Source organism: Eucalyptus grandis, chromosome 7 (genome assembly GCF_016545825.1).
Source record: "Eucalyptus grandis isolate ANBG69807.140 chromosome 7, ASM1654582v1, whole genome shotgun sequence".
Classification (NCBI taxonomy): Eukaryota; Viridiplantae; Streptophyta; class Magnoliopsida; order Myrtales; family Myrtaceae; genus Eucalyptus; species Eucalyptus grandis.
Window position 1 is genome coordinate 27656756 of NC_052618.1, and position 15261 is coordinate 27672016.

General features: G+C 40.2%; 3 protein-coding genes across 4 annotated transcripts; 1 reads left to right on the forward strand and 2 right to left on the reverse strand.

Annotated features, from left to right (window-relative positions):
- Window positions 1–970: 970 nt before the first annotated feature.
- Window positions 971–8074, reverse strand: LOC104427714. Its single transcript, XM_018865339.2, has 4 exons — window positions 7210–8074; window positions 5529–5567; window positions 1398–1482; window positions 971–1250 (listed from the first exon to the last, which is right to left on the reverse strand). Exons 1-4 carry the CDS (start codon window positions 7645–7647, stop codon window positions 1168–1170), a joined length of 645 nt encoding a protein of 214 aa, XP_018720884.2. The 5' UTR covers window positions 7648–8074; the 3' UTR covers window positions 971–1167.
- Window positions 8075–8814: 740 nt separating this feature from the next.
- On the forward strand, window positions 8815–10236 carry LOC104427715 (probable calcium-binding protein CML47). The gene is made up of 2 exons (XM_010040762.2): window positions 8815–8897; window positions 9546–10236. Exons 1-2 carry the CDS (start codon window positions 8815–8817, stop codon window positions 10234–10236), a joined length of 774 nt encoding a protein of 257 aa, XP_010039064.2.
- Window positions 10237–12873: 2637 nt separating this feature from the next.
- LOC104425981 (thioredoxin-like 1-2, chloroplastic) lies at window positions 12874–14993 on the reverse strand. 2 transcript variants are annotated; one of them, XM_018865338.2, is made up of 5 exons: window positions 14725–14993; window positions 14230–14552; window positions 13935–14117; window positions 13570–13734; window positions 12874–13470 (listed from the first exon to the last, which is right to left on the reverse strand). In XM_018865338.2, exons 2-5 carry the CDS (start codon window positions 14470–14472, stop codon window positions 13195–13197), a joined length of 867 nt encoding a protein of 288 aa, XP_018720883.2. In that variant the 5' UTR covers window positions 14473–14552; window positions 14725–14993; the 3' UTR covers window positions 12874–13194. The 2 variants fall into 2 exon arrangements, with proteins under 2 accessions (XP_018720883.2, XP_010037177.2); XM_010038875.3 differs by having other exon boundaries at window positions 14230–14992.
- Between the last annotated feature and the right edge of the window lie 268 nt (window positions 14994–15261).

Consider the following 15261-nt stretch of genomic DNA (forward strand, 5'->3'; position numbering starts at 1 on the left):
TATCTCTGCAAGTTGACACGTTGCGCAAAAGTGGGCACTCAGTTTGATCGGTTCTCTGGGTCAATCTTCCTATGGGCTGACCCGTTGGAACTTTGCTAAGAAGATCCCACTGAAACACACTCTAAGTCATTTTCCACGCAAACACAAGTAACTCTAAATCAATACTTTTTCATACAATTTGACCAATCCTTGTGCAAATCCTGAAGTTCATTCCATCACGGTGGCTTAATATAATTTTAATAACGACACGAGATGCGAGGGCTAACGTTGGAAGAGATAGGGAAAGTCCAATTGATGCTGTAGGCCACAAGGTAACTTGGCCAAAAAGAGAGACAACAATAAAGTCAAGAGAGAGGGTGTAATAAAAGTTGAAAAGCTGACTTTGGGTGTCATGCTTTGGTCAATCACCACACAAAAATTTAGGTAGGGACCCGTGGATGGCAACACGGCATATGAGTTGTAGCTTTCCATGGTGCTGCTTCTTCTCCTTTTTTGGGAACACAGTGCTTCTCAAACCCAAAAAGTAAAGCGACGGATATGAAAAGCAATCTAAAGAAAGAAAAATTGTGGGTGAGAAAAGTCCTCGCTTTTTTCAATCTGAACGGAAAGGAAAAGTGGGAAAGAAAGCAAGGATTTGTCATTTGTTTTTCACATCCTCCATATATCTGAAAGGTCCACCATCATGAGGTTGATCAATGAAGAAGAAAGATCCACCAATCGTCTGGAGCGTTAGGACGCATGGCTGAACAGTAGCAATTGGATAAACACGAACCCTGTATATAAAAGTCACCTAGACCACATAAAGCCCACAAGTCACACCAAATGCTGAAACCATTAGAAATATCGAGTGCGTGCTCCCGAATCCATCTACCCCGCTACATGGGAAAAGCATCTTAATGGTTAGACTACGTGACGTTTTTATCACGGGAAATTTCTCTGTTCAAACTGAAACTTCATAGAATGGAGCAAGTTGGGCAAAATAACAAAAACAATTGCATCTCATTTCATTTCGAGGAGAATTGCAGTTTTCAAATAGAGTATATACACTCCAAGGAACTTCTACAAATAGAGGATTTGGTCCACCATAATCTTGAAACTCCAGCATGCCGGACAAATTGGAAACCCAGTTGCACAGTGTAGAAAGGTTTGACCAACGGTAATGATCAGTCACTGTATTCTGCATCCACCAGAATCTTGGTCCCGGCGAACATTGCCATAAGCGGACAATTCGAGAAGATCCATGTCACGGTCTGCAGTCAGGACAATGAACTTTAATTACTTATCTTGATAGCGTCTATGCATGTGAGTGAATATTTGCACAAGCAACAGAGGAAAGTGAATGAATTGAAGTTGAGCACTTCAGTCCAATTTGTAAACTCTAACATGACAAAGCATACCTGAAACTCGGCAATAAGAACTTCTTCTGATGAGATCAGCTCTAGTAATCTCTGTCTGATTTCCCTTTGATCGATTTACTGTTGCCTACAATATCAAAAATATTTCCAGTTTACTTCAAAGAAATGACGCCTTTTCTCCACCAGAAAACACATGCGAAGACTAACTCAAAAGAACGCCCAAAAAGGCACTAAAGCAGAAGCCTTTTCCTTTTCAATTTCTAAGAGTGGCCAAAATTTTAAACCTGATGATGCAGCAACTACATATTACTGCACCTTGAAATATGAACTACAAGCAAATGGATTTGCAAAAATAACATAAGCTACATGTGGCACCGCCTGGGAAGATCTTAAGAAATTCGAACAGCCAGCCTATGCATACATAAATGATCAAGCATTAGCCGAACAATTTAAAGGATCAAGAAACAAACTAGATGCACAAACCATGCATGTGAGGTATCTTGAAGTCATTACTATATGTATTTGCATATACAGAGAATAGTGGACAACTGATTACCATAAAGTGTAAAGGTATACAACTTTGATCTGCTGTTCTATGAAACGACAATGGAGATGGCTTAAATTCTGAAATTAGCATCTCCCTTTTCATACGTCGTAGTTAATGTTAGGTTCTCCTTTCTTTCAGTCCTTCTCATCATAACCTTGAGAAAAGGCTCAAAATATGATTATTATGCTCAATCTCTTCTTGCCAATCAATCTGATTCACACGGCTGAACTTTGTTTTCCGATGGGCTGGAAGGCCATCGAGTAATCAAGGATGAAGGAGTGCATTTTAAAATACTGTTTTCATATTGAGAGCACAGACAGGAAGATCTCAGTATGGCAAAGACCAGCGGCACAAAGAACTGCTGCTAGGCCAGGCATTTGACAAGGTCATGGCAACAGTTGAGCAATTATGCTGAAAGAGGAGACTATTGTTGGTTGGTGTGAGAGAAAAGTGTATTGTGTTATTCAATAATGTTCAATATATCCATAAGATAAACCTTAAAGTTCCTAAAGACTGCTTTACCCTTATACTCTAACATTCCCCCTCAAACTAGAACATAGATATTAATCATGCCTAACTGGTCACAAATATATTCTATCCTCCCATTACCCAGAGGTTTAGTAAAAATATCTGCAACTTGTTCACCGGTTCAAATATGAGTGGGAAGAATCAATCCACTCTGTAACTTCTCTCAAATAAAATGACAATTGACCTCAATGTGTTTTGTTTTCTCATGAAACGCGAGATTAGAAGCTATATGCATTGTAGTTTTATTATCACACCATAGGGTCATAGGTATTGAAGCTTTAAAGCCTAACTCAGTTAATAACTGCTGAATCCACACTAATTCAGTGCGTCACTTGTACCATGGCTCTATATTTTCACTCAGCACTAGAACGACCAATAACATTGTTTCTTACTCTTCCATGATACCAAATTTCCTCCAACCAAGGTTACCCTATCGTTGACCTCCTACCCTGCCCAGTTAACATAAAAAAATCCCTCAACTTTGCCATGACCGTGCTTCTAATAAACAATCCCTTTCCCTGGAGTCTTCTTCAAGACCACAATATTCAAATACCTACGTTCCTGTGAGATGTACGGGGGGAGGACAGGAACTAGCTTACCATACTAACTAGAAAGGTGATATTTGGACGAGTAACTGTGAGATAATTTAACTTACCTACTAGTCTTCTATATCTCTAAGGATTATAAAAAATCTCCCCTTCCTCAGCGGCCAGTTTAGCCCCTTGTTCCATAAGTGAATCAAGAGGCTTTGATCCCAACATACCAGTCCCAGTAAGCAAATCCAGGACATATTTTCGTTGTGACAAGACAATACCCTTTTTTGATTGTGCAACTTCAATTCCTAGCAAATACTTCAATTTTCCTAAGTTTTTAGTTTGAAATTGATGCTGAAGATAGATCTTTAGCTAAGCTATACCAACCAAGTTATCTCCCGTGATGATAATATTATCAACATACAAAATCAAGAATAGTTTGCCTCCTCCTGACTGTTTATAAAAGAAAGAGTGATCATTTTTATTTCTTGATAGTCCAAAAGGAAGTATGGCCTTAGAAAATCTTCCAAACCACGTCCATTGGGATTTCTTCAAACCATATAAAGATTTTTAATTTCCTAGAAATCCCATTATGAAACTTCTCTCTCACATGGCTTGCCCAGCTCGCGAGGCACCCTCTTGTGGCTCCCCCAGTTCATGCAGCTCCCTAGCGCGACTCTGGTTGCTGATTCTGGTCGCTGGGTTGCCGGGTCACATCCAGTGTTAATTTTTTGGTCACTGATTTTTGATTGCTGGTGGCTGATTACTGGGTTGCTGGGTGGCTGATTTCTGTCATCTCTGGATTGCTGATTCTTGATGAGATAACAGATCTGATGAGTTGATTTGGTCATCAGACTCGGTCGCTTCTTGAGGATGTCTTTGGGCATATGAATTGCTGATTACTGCAGATATATGAGTTGATTTTAACATATTTTCTGATGTTTGTGGGTAATGGAGACTATTTTATGTGGTGATATATTTATCAATTTTGTTGGGTTATTGATTTGTTGGGGCGGAGTTTTCTAAAGGAAGCTATTGTGAGAATTTTCTTATTGTTCTTGGAGAATGGGAGATACCACCACGGGTAAAAGAGAGGATGATCCTGAGAGAAATAGTTCAGTGATGACTGAGGTTATTTCCTCATCATCTAATAGAATTACTTAAAAGAAGCTTGAAGACAGTGCTAACTTCCATCAATGGAAGAAAATTGTTATGCTTACTTTGACAGGCAGGAATCAGCATAGACATTTAATTGAGTCTAAACCCAAAGACGATGCAACTTGGGATTTTATAGATGCATGTATTCTTGGTTAGATGTTAAACTCTATAAAGAGTAATGTAGTTTATTTAATAACACATTGACACAGTCAAAAGAACCGTGAGAGTAGTTTTTTTTTGGTCGGTAACCGTGAGAGTAGTTGGATGTGTTATATTAAGGTCAAAATAACCTGTCGCGGATTTATGAGTTAGCGCAAGAGTTTAACTGATCTGAAAGGAAGGACGCTCTATTACACAGTACTTTGTTGATTTTAAGAGAATATATGAGTTGAATGATGTTCTCCCTATTTCAGCTAATGGTCAGCAAAGGCAACTTCAGAGAGAAGTTTCATGAGGGGAAGTCACACGTGAGGAGGTGTGAGAAAGGACACACGACGAAGACCATCCAAGATGGCGACTATTTCGGCAAGTGGCCGATGGTGGTGAGTTACTGTTTTGTCATTTAGGGTTAAGCTCTAGGCTCTAATACCATGTGAGAGAAAAGTGTATTGTATTATTTAATAATGTTCATATATACATTAAGTAAACCCTAAAGTTCCTAAAGACTACTTTACCTTTATACTCTCACAGTTGGCTAATTTGGTAATAGCAGGATTGTCAAGTATTTATGACAGCTGAAAACCCCTGAAATGCTCAATGCACTTACTCATATATCATTTCCATGTTGATCAGAGTAGTCATTATATCATCAAGCAGTGAAAATTTGAACTTTAGACAGGAATCAGATGTACATGCAACAGATAATGCCTGCTAATTATGATCTCTCAACCTCAGGTTAAAATCCAGTGGCCGGATGACAGATGGATCAAACATCTTACATCATCTTCCATGAGAGTAATCACAATTGGACACTCATCACGGGAGGATTGCTGGAATTCTAGTAAATATTCACTGCTCTTCTTCCTCTTATTTTCCTCCCTTTTTTGATAAGTAGAGTTGTAAGTAAATTTCCACACAATTATAGCAAAAAAATTTAAGAGATATCATACAAACTTTTGATCCTTTTCTAGTTAGCTAAGTATTTGCGGCCAACTTACAATGAAGCAATGAGAATATATTAACCACAAAATCTTCAAACCTTTTACACTCAAGAGTAGAATGAGAAGGAAGAAAAAAGAGAATCACACGTACCACGCAACAAAACTGACATTAAAATTGGAATGATGAAACAAAATAAGTCATGCATATTTTTATGTATTATCCCATGTATAGGTCTCCATTTTTTTTGTCCAAAAAGTGCCTAAGCATAAAAAGATATAACAGAGAGAGGATTGATGAAACTCCTACCTGTAAAACCTGGCAATTTTCCAACGTGCTCTTCCCTCCCTGTAAATTAAAGGAAAGTCTTAGTAATCCCAAGTTGAAGACAAAAGTGATTTGAAAGGAACAGCATAAGTCTAGCCATAGAACTGACAAAGGATACTAAATATCAAGAAATCTAGGCAGCATTTGATGATCTCATCCAACATGCATGAAAAAAAAAGAAACATAATTGCAAAGAGACTATGTAGCAGGTAAAGGAGCACTTTACTGTACAGGGGGGAGGCTATTGCACTAAATATTTCAGTCACTTGTTCTTTTTGCCCAAAGTTCAAAGTCACTAGTTGACAGATGCAAAATCCAGGTGGCGACATGAGCAAACTGGTAATCCATACTGCAACAAGTGACTTCCAGAAAATGTGGGGACAAACAACAGAGGACAGTTTCATTTCTTCAGATAATATAGGCACGTCAATGTGAACATTCTCAAAGTTGAGAGATAGAGAGTGGTGGCTCCAGGCAAAGGTAGACATCAGCAAAAGGAAATATTACAAATTAGGAGAGGTGACAGAAAGGCAGTAGCAAAAACCATTGCTGTGATCTTTTCCTTCACTAGGGGGTAACTTCCAAGACTTTTTATTGATTACAGAGCCATATACATAGTATCTTCAAATTTCCATACATTATAATGAAACTCATCCAACATTTGTTTAACCAAGAACCACTTCCTTGAACATTACTCTAAGTATGATACAAAAGTTTTACTTTCTTACCAAACATTTTTAGGAAGAAAATAATGAACAGTGGAGTGGTGTTCAGTTCCACTGATCATAAGTTTGATACAGACATTTGAAAATTTATGTGTCCCTCGCATCATTTGAAGCTACGCTCATCTTATGGATCCACCTCACCTCGATCTGAATACCCTCCCACTCCCATAACACCACCTTCAAATTGACTGAAAAGTCATCATCATTTCAATTGAAGCTAAATGAACTGTCGAATGATAATTAAAGATGAGGCCCTGCCTTCAAGAAACTACACAAAACCAGCCCCTTTTTACTTTTCCCAGCCCTAAAATACAAAGCATACCGCAACTACATAGAGCCTTCACTCTGCTCCAGACACATACTAAAGACCATGTGACTTCCAAAAAGCATTGCCTCGAAATTATTCTCAATAAAGAGAACCAAAATTGGGTGAGTTTCTTAGTATTGAAAATTACTTCATTGTACAGTGAGGATAAGTTTTCAAAGAGAATATGAAGTTAGCTCCATTTAGTCTCCTATCTACACATTTAGCATAGCTTCTGCTCCAATTACAATAAAAAAATTGTGGAAGCACTTGATGAAATTTACTTCCATTAGTATAGCGAGCAATGAAGAGGTACTAATGGCATTTCCAATTGCAGAGTGGCCCTGAAGTTGCAGTTGCTTCATTAAGCAGATTTATCTTCGAGAACAGCACGCAACGCTGGTAAAGAAGTGTTCTTGATACGTCTCTCTGTTTCACCTTCGATCAAGAACCTCCGCTAACGAAACAAGGCATCAAATTTACCCGAAAATTTCACTCCAAGGATGACGAAAAACTTCCCCGAGAAGTCCAATCATCATCGTCAAACCGACGCAATCCTCAAGCCACAGCCCAAAATCTCCAAACAATAGTCCCGGACAAGAACAAGACAGGAACTTGAATCGAATCCATGTACCTTAGAGTAAGGCAAGATGTGATCGTAGTCGTGGCAGAGGCACCCGGGGCAGCCGACGAGCTTGCGGAACACGACGTTCCCGACGGCGTCGCGACGCCACCGGTCGGCATCGCGGCCCTTGACCCTCTCGGCCTTGTCCCAGCACTGCTGCTTCACGCTGTGAGGGAAGCTCCTGGGGTTGTTCGGATTAGGGCTCGCGGGGGACGCGGCTTCGTCGAGCGAGGTTTGGAGGCTCCCCAGGAGGAAGGAGGAGGTGTCCTGGAGGGTCTCGAGCTCTTGGTCGATGAGGGAGGTCGACGGGGTGAGGCGGCGGCGAGACGAGGGCAATGCGGCGGCGGCGGCGGCGGGGGGGGCGGCGCGTGGCGGCGGCGGGGGAGGGGGCGGGGACGGGGCGGTGGCGGGAGGCCGCCGCCTGGAGTGCTTCTCGTTTGGGAACATCTTCCTTAGATATTTTAAGAACGAACAAAGCAAAAGCGGGAGGGGGAGGGGGAGTGGTGGAATGATTAGGTAGAACTCGTGTTAAAATCTCACTCCATTCATCGGGGGACACGTGTCGCTCGGGCCCTATCGCGATGGAAGCCTTTTCTCCGTATCTGAATTTCAATTTCAAGAGGGGAGACACTCCCTCTCCCCTTCGCCTTTCTCTCTCCGAGCAGAGGCAGCGGCAGAGGCGGCGGCGGCGGCGGCGGCGTGATTGATCGAGCAAGCCGAGAGGGAGACGGACGCAAGGTTGTTTGATGTAGTTTCGTCAGACGATGAAGGCGAATTGATATGGAAGTGGCAATGTGGTTCGTCGAACGACGGCCCCGTCGTGCCTGTCGAGCTACGAAGACGGCGGTAAGGTGGAGGTGAAAAACGATTCGCAAGATGAAGTCGACAATGAGTCTGGATCGAGGTGAGGCGTTGTCATCCTTGACAGAGTGAAAGGAGAAAAAAACCAAAAAAAAAAAAAAAAAAAAACGGCAATAATTGAAGAGAGAGAGAGAGAGGATACAAGGGTTTTCGACATGTGGACCCACAGAAGTAATATGTGCCGGCAATGGACTTTTGTAAAATTGATACGTTTAGTACTTGAGTACCTAATATTTTCTCTGTGAAAGTCTCGAGTTTCTATCTCATCTCTTTTGGAGCGTGCTTCCTATCATCCAATAGAATTTCTCCTTACTATATCCATCTCTTGAGAACGTGTGCCGACATGAGTTTGGAAGGACAATTTGGACGGCATGATTTCGACGTCATCTAATTTCGTAAAATTTGATCCTGAATACCTTCCGATCAACCATATTTTTTACCTTCTGTCGTCGGGTACTAAAGAAAATGCATAGATATCAAAAATTCGATCACGCGATTGGCTTAAATTTTGGATTTTTAATGTCTTGAGAAGACTGAAAAGAGGGGCGAAAACGATTCGGGCTTTTCCACGAGCGTGTCCACAGTCTTTCGAGGAATCCGTCTCTCTTGAGTCTCTAGAGCCTGCACCTGTCAGATCAGAAAGCAAAGGATATCAAACCATGGACTGAAAAACTTACGAGCTCCCGTCCGAGCAGAGATCAAGTTCAAGTTTTTTTTAAACGTTACGACACTTTCAACGAGAATCGTAAGGAAATGGACGTGATCATGATGCGTCATGACCGGGATGGATCCGTGAATGATCGTAGAAGGGGCCTGCCATTAGTGAAGTACGACAGGTAATGAACTTCCCGGAAAAGCAGAGCAAGACTTGCCTTTCTGCCCGTTTTGCTTGTCGTATACATCGGTCCAGAGTCCGCCCTCTAGTCTTTGTCCGACCCTCTTGTGAAGGCAAAGCACAATTAAAAAAAAGAAAGAAAGAAAGACCCATTAAAGTATACTTATGGCGTCAATCCACTTCTGGGCCGACCAAAAAAGGAAACCATTCACTTCATGGGCACTGGCCTGCACTCGAAGCGGAATTCTGCATTAAGGACGTTCGTGTGTTCCCCACGCGCGCAGACAAGAAAGTTTCACATTCTTAAGTTCCAATGTGGAAGAAACTACCGAGAGAATTGACGGCGACCGACCCCGGAAGACCAGCGCGACGTGTTTCGCAATTTCTTGTAAAATGCCAGGAAACTGTCGCCAGGGACAAGAATAAAGGGCGCATACATTGGGTTGTACGACAGGGAGATAGTTTCAAAAGATTTCTCAGCTTTGTTGGAGTCTCTTTTGTGAAGGGGCAACTGCATTTTCTTCACAATTTCCACGACCAATCTCGAATCTCCTTTGGCTCGCTACATATACCTTTGGCTATTGATGTTCAAATTGCGCCATCACTGAATTGAAGTCGATCTTTATTCTTCTTTCTTCTGTTTCTACAGGTTTTGCTCTTTTCCTGATTGCCGAGTCGTTCACAGGCTTTGTGCGCTTATCCTAATTGCCAAAGTTACAATGGAGCAACCACTGGGAATAAAATCTGTTACTGTCTTATCCGTCGTTGCCATGATCATAGCAATAGTGCCGCTAGACTCGATCATATTATTACTTAATGTCTTGTACTCGGACTTCAGACTCTTAGTCAAGACTCTGCGCGATGTATATTCAATGGTGAGTAAGTTTTTCAGCTACGGTAAGAACCAAAATGCAGAAGTCCCGGCTCGTCGATCTCCGGCCCCACCAATCCGTGTGAGTTGTGAAACAGTGGACAACATGGAGCTGTCCAGGCCGGAGGTGGAAACGGTGATGGCGAAGCTGGGGATCTTTGGGAACCTACGTTGCGATGATGACCGTGATGAGGTTCAAGAGAGAATAGGAGTCAGGGAAATCGCAGCTCTTTTTGAGGAGGAAGGGCCAAGTCTGGAGGAAGTGAAGGAGGCGTTCTACGTGTTCGATGGGAACTGTGATGGGTACATTGATGCTGGAGAGCTGGGTGATGTCCTCCGTAAGTTGGGCCTTGTGCAGCTCTGCGAGGTCGACTGCAGGAGCTTCATTCAGGCCTTTGATGACAATGGGGATGGATTGATTGATTTCAGAGAGTTCAAAAAACTTGTGGAGAAAAGCTTCTCTCAATGATCAAACAGGACGAAGTGGCCCAAATGCCAGGAGGGTGATCTACTTCTGGTGAAGTAGCTTTTGGTCTCTAAACAGTTCATGAACCGCCCCTGTTAAATACAATTTTGATATTTTCTTTTATATCCATATCTATGTTACTTTGTATTATTACAACTGGACTTACTAATCGAGTGGCGTTGTGTCGTGTGGAGATAATTTAAATCTATTTATGAGGTTAAGGTTTTTCACTTCCATTTCATGTCTACGTAACTTTACAAATAGTTTGTCTATCGAACCAAAATTGACTACTTTTTATTTTATAAAGTTGTGTTTGGTCGTTTAGATATCAAAACACAATAAGATAATATCGCATATGCTATGAAATTCAAGGATGTTTTTAGATCATATTCACTATTTGGTGAATCGCGGTAATAAAGTAGGATGTTTTTATATCCTCACATGTCTATTATTTGGTAGGAATTGATATTCATGTAAATAAACCAAAAATATACAATTCACTACTAAAGAAACCGTAAATAAACAAAAGGGGACAAACTCCAGCAATCAATCCATTGTATGATATAAACCTTAAAGAGCAAATTAACTCATTGCAGCATTATAGAGCTATAGGTTCAGCTATGACAAGAAATGTAAATGGGCTACAATAATATAGACGAGATGTGGTGCCAAATCTAGTAAGAGAGAAAGCACAATTGTTCATCTTTACAATGTAGAAAGGTATGATACTTTGATTCTCTCGCCACTTTTATGAAATTTTAGCATGAACGAGATAGTTACAAAGAAGATGACTCTCTTGCCACGTTTGTAAACCTTTGACATGAACTAGAGAGCTATGGAGGAAAGTGAGTTTTGACACTCTCGTTGTTTTTATGGAGTTTCAAAGTGAATCAAAGAGTTATGAAGGGGAAGGAGAAGGAGAATTTATGGTTTTTTCTTTATATATATATATCCGATTGCCCCTCATTTATTGAGAATCGGAAAATTCCTTTTTCAAATTTGAATTTGTTCATTTGAAATATGGGTTATTTTACTTCATTTTTATTTACATATTTTTATTATTATTCTCCCTCTCTTTATTTATTTATTTATTTCTTTCTTTCTTTATTTCATTCCATCATTCTTTAATAAAAGTTTTATTGAGTAATAAACTATACTAATATACCTAAAATATGTAATAAATATATATAATTATATTAAAATATTATACATTAGTGAATAGAAAGAAACTTAAAAATGTCAATAAAATTGAAATGGATAAAAATGAAAATTGTTAATATTTTTGTTTTGTTATTTTGAATTTTCTTTTTATATCAGAATTTAGATATTATTTATATTCAATTTATATTTGAATTTATTAGTTTAAGAAAGTTTGTTATTTATGAAAAATAACTTTTATGCTATGAACATAAAAAATCATATCTATTTTTATCTTTCCTATTTGGGATATTTTTATTCGGTTTATATTTCTTTTATATCTGATGTTGTCCCATCTGCTACCAAATGCGAGCATAATATTTTCTAAGATAGCTAAAATTTCTTTGTTTGAGCCCATCTAAATTTATCTTAATCTGGATCGAATCTTGGCCGATTATGCTTTCACACTTGCTAGTTCCATGATTAGATCTATTAATATAATTTTTCTTGGCCATTTGTAAAAAGGAAGCTCCAGCTCGGTATGCTTGTGCTAAATTTATCATGGTTAATTTTCGTTAAATTTTACAGTCAAATTATTAAGTTGCATAATACATGCTAGTTGATGAGTATACAAGTTTGAGATTTTATCTTCTATTTATCAGTTGGTAGGTGATTTTTCGTTGTATTAACGTAATTTAACGGAAATTAATAAATGATAAATTTGAAGTTGCACATGCACCCCCTCAGCTGGTGTCCTAATCAACAATATTAAATTGGGAAAGCTATAGGTTGGAGCACGATGACACTATCCACTTTTTTGGGCCCAACGCAAAACCCCGACATCATTTCTCGTGGGCCCCTTCGGTGCATGCCATCGCGAGCCCTCCACGTCGGATCCACGGCATCTGATAGATCTTACCCAAGGGAAGGGAAGCGAACCATTCATTCCTTTCATGCTCCAGTGGAAGAAAGTGTTGAAAAAAGTTGCAAAGTTATGGCCTACCTACTTCTCCCGGAATTGCTTTCCCCGAAAGTTTTTTTAAAAATAAAATGAATGAATAAAGTGCATTCCAGATTTTCACTAAATGAAAGACCCCTCGGTGCGATTCTCGACCTATCGGTGAATCATGATGCGGTGGATAGAACCAATTTTAATGTAAGCGTATAAGCCGAGTCGAAATAGCATTCAAACCGTGTACCCTTAATTATTGGACCGGGAATGAGCCCGCGTAAAGACAAATTTACAAGCTTTTCGGCCTCAACCACTGCTTTGATTGCGAATACTCCCGGTGCACCATCAACTGTCTTTCTTAAAGTCAAGAACCGGATAACGTCCAAATTCAAGAACCTGTCGGTGTTGTAATCTGCATGAGCTGGATCGATTGAAATATCTACTAAACAAGATTTAGCTTCCCAACCTAACACCTGTCGCCGAACAGAGGTCGACCGGGAAAAGTTAAAGTTTTCCATTCGAGGGACTAATCGAGAATTCCATTCAAAGTATTTGCACAGATGGAAGCAGCCAATCCTAAACGACACAAGAATCACCGTCTATTGTGAACAGTTGGCCACAATATGACAAAACATAAATGGTTTCTCTTGGCAATCATGGGTCAGATTATAAACGATTCTCGATCTGAACCTCATTCTTATCCAGATAAACAAATACCAAATCCAGAGATGGAACTAACAAACAAAAACCAAGCAGGGCTCAATGACAAAAAAGAACACAAGCCCTGTGCTCATGGGAATGACCAAATGATGATAAAGATATTAACAATGGCAGCCTACAAATTACCAAAAAACAATATTGGGCTGCTCGTCTCACAGCAACACTCCAATCTGAGAAGCATCCTTCAAACTATGATCAAGGTACTCCCTGTCTTGAGTTCCCATCCTGGGGACTGCTGTCTCCTCATATCCACTCTTCTCTAAGCTAGTCATGACAATGTTTCCCATCGTGACAGGCAACTGCAGATCTCTTGGTATCTCGCCGCACTCAGCTAGTCTCACGAGTTCGGAATCATTTAAACCTTTCGCCGGACCGATGCTACATCGCTCGACCCCGTACTTCGCCATCGCATCTTTGAATTTCTTGATCTGTTAATCAGTGGGTTACAATTCATAAACAAAGCTGATTCTTTCTGAGACTTTTAACTCGGGGAAGTTGATATAGGATCGAATGGATAGCTGACTTACAGTTGCATTAGTGCAGCTGAAGCTGCATAGCTGGCCTTCCGAGCCCCTGTAAAATCTAAAGAATGGAAGGACGTGGATATGGAGGCACTGGCACATGGTTCTGAGTTCTTCATAATTAACTTTGAGAAAGAGCGCCCCCGGATTCGACTCCGCCAGCTGACAAATCTGATTAATAATCGCAGAAAAAGAACCACACTTACTGAATTATCCAAACAATTTCGAAGGGATTTCATTCTTTCAGGAAAAGAAAAGGCCTAACTCTGCTCATCATATATGACAAAGCACAACTACTCCAAAAAAAAAGAAAAAAAAAAGGGCAAAAACAAGATTAAAAAAAAAAAATTAGCCCTCATCAGAATTAGTACCTTGGGGTGAAGAGCTTTGCAACCACCACAACCAGGTGAATAAAAATCAACCACAACCAATCGATCACCAGCATTCAACAATGAATCCACAAGTTCTTGAGCAGAATTGATCTCTACCATGTTGGGTTGAAGAGTCTTGTCCCACCATCTCATAGCCCTGCTCACGCAAATCGATGCTTGTGCCTAGAAAAACAAAAGAAACAAGCAAGTTGTTCTTTTCATTATGACTGCACCACAAAATACAAAACCTCAAATGAAATTAACAGAATCTGATTCAAAGAGATGATCCACATACACGCAAAGAGAAGCCAGAAGGTGCTTTCATGCTCCAATCACCTAAAGCCCTTTTATCCGAGAGAACCAGCTGCTTTCCCATGAAATCGATCCTCAAAGCAGGAAACTTTGTCTTCTCGGATTCTCCAAAAGACAGAAAACCAGAAGAGGAAGGAAGCCCGAGAGCCCCTTTGGCTTTCGAGCCGACAACAGCAGCCCCATTGAACCCAGCAATGCTTGTCCCAACCTTAGCAGAACAGGACATGATTGCATAAAAAAAAGAAATTCACAGAGACTTTTGGGGAAGAAGGAACAAACCCCAAAACCCAGTGTACGGGAAGGAAAGAACAGAGGAGAACAGCTAAAGAAGAGAATGACCCACTTCCTCTGGATTCTTGAGAGACAAGCTTTCGAATTCAAAAGAACCAAATAAATAAAGTAAAAAAAGGTCTCTTTTTGAACCAGGAAGAATTGTTTTTTTCTTTGGCTCTGAAACTCTCAATGGCAAAGCGAGACAAAATGAGAATCTCGGAAAGGAAGGAAAGAACAGAGGAGAACAGCCAAAGAAGAGAAGGACTCACTTCCTCTGGATTCTTGAGAGTCAAGCCTTTGAATTCAACAGAACAAAAATATAAAAAAGAAGAAGAAAAAGGTCTCTTTTTGACCAGGAAGAACTGCTGCTTTTTTGGCTATGAAATGCTCAATGGCAAGAAGAGGAGATCAAATCAAACTACATCAAATGAGCAAATTATAAAGGAAGAATAGTGGTTGGAAAATGGGGTGGGGTACGCGGGGGTCTCCATAGCTTTTCACACGGCTTTTATTTTCAGTTGTTTTGGATAAGGGCCACGAACCTGAACCTGAACCTGAACCTGAGCACCGTCTCGTCCGAGTCATTTCTTATGTGTATAGTTTTGACCGGTTTTGAGGATCGTCATGCCTCGTTTTTCGTGATTCTCTCTCTCTCTCTCTCCCCCTCTCCATATAATTAATAAAAATGAAAAAAAAAAAAAAGATAATCCTAAAATTTTAATTTATTAAACATGATCCTAAA

What these genes read in the sequence shown, in the direction of transcription:
- LOC104427714 (XM_018865339.2), bottom strand. Translation starts at nt 7,647, where the DNA reads ATGTTCCCAAACGAGAAGCACTCCAGGCGGCGGCCTCCCGCCACCGCC. An exon ending in ACATCTTGCCTTACTCTAAG is followed by an intron (nt 5,568 to 7,209) that starts GTACATGGATTC and finishes TTTAATTTACAG; the next exon opens with GGAGGGAAGAGCACGTTGGA. An exon ending in AAAATTGCCAGGTTTTACAG is followed by an intron (nt 1,483 to 5,528) that starts GTAGGAGTTTCA and finishes TTGATATTGTAG; the next exon opens with GCAACAGTAAATCGATCAAA.
- LOC104427715 (XM_010040762.2), top strand. Translation starts at nt 8,815, where the DNA reads ATGGACGTGATCATGATGCGTCATGACCGGGATGGATCCGTGAATGAT. An exon ending in CCATTAGTGAAGTACGACAG is followed by an intron (nt 8,898 to 9,545) that starts GTAATGAACTTC and finishes CTGTTTCTACAG; the next exon opens with GTTTTGCTCTTTTCCTGATT.
- LOC104425981 (XM_018865338.2), bottom strand. Translation starts at nt 14,472, where the DNA reads ATGTCCTGTTCTGCTAAGGTTGGGACAAGCATTGCTGGGTTCAATGGG. An exon ending in CTTCTGGCTTCTCTTTGCGT is followed by an intron (nt 14,118 to 14,229) that starts GTATGTGGATCA and finishes TTGTTTTTCTAG; the next exon opens with GCACAAGCATCGATTTGCGT. An exon ending in TCAGCTGCACTAATGCAACT is followed by an intron (nt 13,471 to 13,569) that starts GTAAGTCAGCTA and finishes ACTGATTAACAG; the next exon opens with ATCAAGAAATTCAAAGATGC.